At 52.2% G+C, this 7,743-nt stretch overlaps 1 protein-coding gene across 1 annotated transcript in view; it reads right to left on the minus strand.

Annotated features, from left to right (window-relative positions):
- Positions 1-14: 14 nt before the first annotated feature.
- Positions 15-7,743, minus strand: part of LOC106816903 (mitogen-activated protein kinase 7-like) — a gene marked incomplete at its 3' end in the record, with an annotated part of 17,720 nt that continues 9,991 nt past the window's right edge. Inside the window, exons 12-13 of the mRNA XM_014821545.1 lie at positions 518-858; positions 15-333 (exon numbers count right to left, since the gene is read on the minus strand). Coding sequence (XP_014677031.1) covers positions 15-333; positions 518-858 — 660 coding nt within the window. The remainder of the gene's footprint in view (positions 334-517; positions 859-7,743) is intronic.

Genomic DNA, 7,743 nt, shown 5'->3' on the forward strand with positions numbered 1-7,743 from the left:
GTTCTCGGACTCGCCGCGCGCCGACGCGTCCTCGTGCGGCCACCGCGGGGCGCCGGCGTCGGCGTCAGCGGCGTCGGCGGTGGCGAGGACGGCGCGGTGCGTGATCGGGGATCGCACGGTGATCGTGGCGTCGGCGTACGCGAGACGCTCGCTCAGCACGGGCCGGTAACCCGCGTCCGGCAGCAGCGGCGGGTTCGTGCGCGTCAGCTCGTAGCCCAGCGGCGCCATCTGGCCGGGAAGCACCACCGTCTGACCGCCGCCGCGCGGGCTGCCCGCGGCAGCGCCACCTGGTGGAGAGGTCCCTCGGCGGGGCTCTGGCGGATGCCGCGGCGTCTTGAACACGGAGGGTGCGCCGGCGCCCCCTGGTGCGACGGTCCGGGCTGGCGGGACGGACGGCAGGAGGGGGCGCAGTGACGTCGCCGCAATGTTTCCGCTGCCGGCGTCAACAGGGAAGGAGCTGATGAGGGATGCGGGCGTGGCGGTCGCCGCGCCGCCGCCGCCGCTGCCCGCAGCGTACGGGGCCAGCAGCGTCCCCCGCCCCCGCCACCGCCCCCGCCCCCGCCTCCGCCTCCGCGTTAATCTGCACGAGATTCGCCGGGGCGGCAGTCGTCCCGCAGGGGGCGCCGCCGGCCGCGTTAGGACTCGTCGCGGCGCGCATTTTCGCCGTCGCCGCGTCCTGCTTCGCCGGCGGCGCCCCCTGGGGGACGGCGGCGACGACGACGGCCTCCTTCTTGATCTCGATGAGCTCCTTCATGTGGTGCCGAATCGGGTGAACGAACGGCTTCGTCGTCTGCTGCATGTGGCTCCACCTGGCGAGCAGGCTCTGGTCCTGTTCGGTGAGCGTGAGAAACTTCTTGCCTGCGATAAATGCGGAAATTCCACGCTGCACGTTTTCGTATGCAAGAAGTTTCGCGAGGCAAACCGGCGCAGATAAGAACAGCTAGGAGTTGCAACAGGGAGAGGAAGACAGAAACAACAGGGAAAGGAAGACATNCACACACACGTGCACCCACACGCACGCACACACGCACGCACACACGCACGCACACACGCGCGCACGCACACAACGTGTGTGTGTGTGTGTGTTTGACGCTTTTTAAAGCGATCGCGAAGAGAGAACGAATGGTGTTAAGTAACTATATGTATGAAAATCGCGCAGCAATTGATTCACTTATCTGGTGTGGCAGGTTAGAGCGATCTCTATGAAAAAATAAATTAAATTCGCGAATATGTATGAAAATCACACACGATAATGAATTTCACTCATGTGTGTGTGAGTGTGTGTGTGTGTGTGTGCGCGCGTGTGTGCGTGGACGACCGGGCGACAGTACGGGACACACACACACGATGCACGCACCGACACACGCCCGCAACACACGCACACGCAACGCACACACACAACACGCACGCACGCACACATACGCACACACACACACGACACCACACGCCACACGCACACACCACACGCGCCGCGCACACACACACACACGCACGCACGCACGCACGCACGCACGCACACAAATCACTACGTAACAACACACGCCACGAACGCACGCACAACACACACACACACAGCACACGCCACGCACAACGCACACGCACACACACACACGCTCGCGCACCGTGCCCGCCGGCATGCCGCGCACACAACACACACGCACGCACTGCACGCACGCACAGCACGCAACACACACAACACAAGCCGGCCCAACGCAATCGTTTGTATCGGCCCATATAATTTATATATATATATATTATATATATATATATAAATATATATAGAAGAGGAGAGAGAAGAAGAGAGAGAGAAGAGAGAAGAGAGAGAAGAGAGAGACGAGAGAAAGAGAGAGAGAGAGAGCAGAGAGAGCGGAGAGCAATATAACCGTAAGTTATGCAACACACACACACACACACACACACACCACACACACACACACACATACAACACACCACACGCACACACACACACACACACACACACACACCCACGCACACACACACACGACACACACACGCGCCACACACATCACAACACACCACACACACACACAGCACAAAACACACACATGACACACACACACATACACGCAACACACACACACACCACACACACACCCGCTGAAGCGAAAGATATCGCGGCGCTGCTGCCTTCCAACCCGCATCGCATTTGCTTTCAAGTGCGTTGCCATGGAGACGCGCGCTCCTTGATGCCTGAATCGTGGGCTGAATTTGTTTCGGGGTTGAGATAGTATTTAAACTAGACACGTCGAATGACTCGAATTATTAAGGGATCGCTCCGCTCCGCTTCCTAACCTTTGTCCGTTAGTGAGTAGAATACGCAATAAATTTAGCGTTACAACGTACGCAGTGTATCTAGTATAGCATGCAGCATCCTCTCTCGCTCCTGCTGTCGCGCGGTGCAGGAGGTTTGATTCCCTGGTATGGTCGATTATAAAACGCACGCACGCACGCACGCACGCACGCACGCACGCACGCACGCACACACACACACACACAACACACACACACACACACACATAAAAACACACACGCATACACACACGACGACGCGCGCGCACACATGCGCACACNATTTATACATCACTAATAACTAATTATATAAACCACTAGCTTTGCTGGCAGTTTGTTACATAAGTATCTGGGTTTCCCATTATATGAATACAATCTAATTAGTATATAATAAATGTATAATATATGTATAGATGTGATTATACGCATAATAAATAATGTATGTAATCAAAATAATCAGCATTCTGAATGGGAACTTTATCAATACTCTCTACAATAAAAATCGTATTCACTAACTTCACTGAATGAGAATTCAATTCTCATTATGCAACACAAAACCGCATGAACCGATCTCTCCGAGCAAGAATTCGATTCTGATTCCCCGTCGAGACCGAGAAGCTATCGCACGCTAGCGAGCGTGGGTGTGTGTGCATGAAGCTTACCTCCGGCGTGACAGCTGACGTCCACGTCCGCGTCCGAGACGTTGACCGCCGGCGACGACACCATCGGCACGACCTGATCCCGTCGCTCTCCCGCCGCCGCTCTCTCCTGCGGTGGCGCCCCCGCCGTGACGACCTCCGCGTCACAGCGCCCCCTGGCGGCGAAGAACGCCATCAGCTTCTCCTTCTTCTCCTTGCGGCGCGCGAACTCGCCGATCTCGGCCAAGATGCCCGCCCGCAGCTGCGCGGCGTCCTGCTCGCGACGCTCAAAGTCGAAGTCAAACGCGCGCGCGGTTGGTTCGTCCTCGACGTCGTGGTAGGCGGAGAGGTGAGGGTGACGCAGCGCCTCGTCCACCGTGCAGCGGTTCTGCCGGGAGAGCGAGATGCTGATCATGACTGATTAATTAAATCTAATTATTTCTTTATTACGGCCAATGAGGATTGGGTGGGCTGGGATCGAGCAATCGAAAATTTCTGTTATTTCATTCGGTTTGGCGATGTCTTGAATTTTTCTCGTCTCTCACTTTTTTTTACTTCTAATTGGGAGCAAGCGCGGAAAACCTGTGACAAGGACTCTTTTAAATGTTCAGAATTTATTTGCCCCTCAGGTTCTTTACTTTTAGTCGGATGCGAGTGCGCGAAACTGTGGCGTGACTTTTTAGAGGTTTTTAATTTTTTATTTCTTCCGAGTTTTAAATCAGGCCGCTTAGGCTAATTTCAAAAACGTTAGGCTACCATACCTTTCAAATAAAGGGCCAAAAACAAACCCGAACGCATTCGGTAAACTTTGCACCTTTGGCTCAAACTGCAGCATCCTCGAGAGAAGGTCGAGAGCCTTCTTCGACGCGTTCGGGAACGTGTCCTTCCATCGCACGGGCTCTCTCCCGAATCCTGCAACACACACACCGGGGAGATATCAGTCAGCACTCGATCACGCGCAAGCCCATATACACGCGCCGTGAAATCTAAATCATTGGCCTATTGTGGACCTCACGACACACCCAGGACGCACCGTGAATTAAAAACCGCTGATTTATTGTAGACCTCATGCCACGACATGCCAAGGATGCCCCAAGAATTAAAAACCGTTGACCAACTGTGGATGGACTTCATAACGCACCCCACGCCATCTCTCCCCTTACATGATCCCCTCCATACAATTAACCATACTCAGAGCCTATAGACACGATACCTCACGATACAACCAGGACACACTATGAATATGAATTCAAAACCGTTGACCTATTGTGTACCTCCCGACCTGCCCAGGACACACCGTCAATTTAAAGTTGTCGGTCTTATGTGGAGCTCACGACATGCCCATAATGCACCATGAATTCAAAACCGCTGACTTACTGTGCATCTCACTCATAACACACCCAGGATTCACCATGAATTCAAAACCGCTGACTTATTGTGGACCTCACGACACACCCAGGATTCACCATGAATTATAAAAACAGTCGACATTTTGTGGACCTCACGGCATGCCCAGGACCCACGGTGAATTCAAACCCAAGAGCCACACACACTCGTGATCAGCTCCCCCACCGGAGGAACTAGGTTATATAAAAAAGCTACCGTGCGCGCCCGCGCTTCTAGAGAAGTAACCACCCCGATTCCCAGAGAAGAAACTACCACCCTGATTCCCCCAGAACCCACCCTTACCCCCTGAGAAATAACCATCGCCCAACCCGACGCCCAGAGAAGTGACCACCACCCCGACACCCCAAGAAGTGACCCCGCGAGAAGTGAACCCCACCCGCGAAAAGTACCCATCGCGACCCCCTCCCCCCCTGAAAAGACCAACCCGACCTCCGTAGCTAGCTCGCACGGAAACAAACAATATCTAGCTAGTTTCTGTTTCCGTACCAGACGATGAACGGTAAATCGCTACTAAGCGGGAGTAGCCTAGGCGGGCGATGAATTCTCGGCGGTACCTTGCATCCGGTGAATCCCTCACGGAGCTTCTCTCATCAGCGCTCAGTTTCCTCTCTCGAATCTGTGAGAAGCCGTCGAAGTGACGTCATCAGCCGCTGCTGTTGCGATTGGTTTTTGCAATTAACTTCTCCCGATAGGATTGTGTCCGTCTGCATCCCCGTGTGATTAATCTAGCTGGCGGGAATAGAAGTGCTGTGCCCTACCTAGAATTGCATGTGTCTAGAGTAGCCAAATTAAAAAAAGAGGAAAATAGTACTAGCCATAGGCTACCGAAAGCAGTCTGCGCGGCGAAGCCGCGCTTAGGGAGAGGGAATAGGAGGGGGTGACCCCCTCCCATTGGGGAAGGGGGTACGGGGGAATTTTTGTGAAATTGAGAAGCTCTGAGAGCGAATCTGGGGTCTCCTGATGCCACAATTTAGCTTTATTAAGAGGTTCATTCTATCATATTTTATTAGTTAATTTCTGAAAAAAATCTCCCATGAAGGTATGTGTAGAGTCAACAGTGTATCAATGTAGCGTAGAGATACGTAGACGGGTTGCATCGCAGTGTACATGGGCTGAATCCATAGAAATATACAGAGGCACACGAATTTTATTAGTATGTTATTTCTATGCCTGAATCGTAGCTATCGAGTTTTTGTTTGTTCATGATTTGTTTACTCTTAAACGCGCGCTACTTCTTACAAAATGTGTAAATGGTGTGTCACAGTAAAATATCTACTGAAGTGAATTATAACGAAATTTCTCAAGACATTATAGTCTACAAAAGAGCGTAGATATTTGCCCAAGGGTTATTGTTAGGGTTAGGGGTAGGGTTAGGGTTAGGTTTAGGGGTAGGCACCTAATATTGTCCCTCTTGGGCAATTATTTATGAATAAAGAGTAATATGCAGCAGATGCGTCAAACATATTGATAGCCATAGCAACCTGATATGTAACTATAAATAAAATAATTTATTTATGTACCATATATACAACATACAGTGAATAACAGTTTCAAATCAGGTTCAAGTTCATAATTGATTATCTTCGTAATGAAGAACACTTGGCATCTAACCATCACAAGAAATAATTTCATTTCTTTAAAACGTAAAGAATTTTACTCATTTTTTCACCTAATATCCATATTAATAAAAAAAAGCATAATAATTTGTAACACCGATTCTAAAAAATACCGATCTTTTTTTATGTAAGAAGTAAAATGGCACATTATGGGTTCCACTAACACCTAGCTCTACCCGTGTAGCCCTTCACTGCGTCACAAGTGGAGCGAAGAGCTACACTGGTAGAACTAGTTTACTCATATCCTCCCACAAGGAAACATGAATAGTGAAACACGACCACAGCCACTCTCCCCAATATCTTTACACTTCCAAGAAGACGTGAGAATAACAAATTGTTCGGATAGCTCGGTGCGCGTACAAACAAACACATACACACAGCAGACACGACTTTCCGCTGACTCTGAGATTGGATATAAGATCTCCCTGACCGTAAACTTGACAACAAGTGAACGCCTACTTCCTAGCGAGAACAAGATCTCGCGTCTTCGACCTAGACCATCTCAATGTCTCAGGCAATGCCTCATCTGATGTCTCAGTGCAATGTCTCAGGTGACATCTCAAATGTTTCAGCAATGTCTCAGACATATAAAGCTAAGTCTCAGGATGTCTCAAGCGACATCTCAGGTGATATCTCAGGTGAAGTCTCGGACGACGTTTCTCATGCGATGCATCTCAGATGTCTCAGGTGTCTCAGGTGATGTCTCAGGTGATGTCTCAGGTGTCTCAGGTGATGTCGTCGGAGGACAGTAGCATCGGTGAGCCGAGAGCTAGCTCCTGCCTCAGCGCCGCCTCCAGGTCCACGTTGCCACTCACCTCCAACCAGTCAGCGAGCAGGGAGGCGGAGAGAGGCGCGTCCGACCCGCTCCTCATGCTGAAAGACGAAGGTCGGTCGTGTCACGCGGGGGAGGAACGTGTTCGCTGGGAGGAGGAGGGATGAAGTGGTGCGCCTCGAGGGGGCTCATGAAAAGACGTGCGATTTTGGACGAAAATGTACGATTCACGAAAAATGCGTGATTTACAAAAAATTGGAAAAATGCGAGCAGGGAGGCGGGGAGCGGCGCGTCAGAGCCACTCCTCATACTGACTGGAAGACATATCTGAAAGAATAAGTCAGTCATCAGGAAGGAGGAACGTATGTACCGGGAGGCGGAGGAGTGGGGCCAGCGGCGGTCGTGCCTGGCCTTTCTTTTCGAAAAGATGCTTTTGGAAAAATGAGCGATTTACGGAATAACGGGCGGTTTTAACGAAAAATGTGAGATTTACGAAAAAAGCATGGCATCTTCTACCGGCACGAAACAGATGAATAACACAGCGCCCTCTACAAACATGGAACTACGACAATAAAGGTAAGGGGGTACAAGAGTGCATCTCACACGCACCAAACGGACGAAAACCCGCGCACGAAACGCACAGGGCGCCCACAACCGACACCCAACGATCGAAAAACCGCGCGCGACAATCGCAGCGCCCCTACCCCCACCGCGGTCGCCGCGGCAACGCACCTCTCGTTGTCCGCCTGGAAGTTGTGCTGCAACAGTTCCTCAAGGTCGAGTCCGACTCCGTAGCCGGCGCCCTGACCCTTCGGCGTGTGCGGCAGCGAGGACAGGTGACCGTCGTCCACCTGCGACTTGGACATCTGGCGCGTGATCGCCGCCACGTCGTTCTGCGATCCTCCGCTCCCTCCTCCTCCGTCCTCCGGCCACGTTCCGGCGCGCTCGGACGCGCCGCCGTTCTCGGACTCGCCGCGCGCCGACGCGTCCTCGTCCGGCC

This window comes from Priapulus caudatus, unplaced genomic scaffold (genome assembly GCF_000485595.1).
Source record: "Priapulus caudatus unplaced genomic scaffold, Priapulus_caudatus-5.0.1 Scaffold1525, whole genome shotgun sequence".
In the NCBI taxonomy this organism is placed as follows: Eukaryota; Metazoa; Priapulida; class Priapulimorpha; order Priapulimorphida; family Priapulidae; genus Priapulus; species Priapulus caudatus.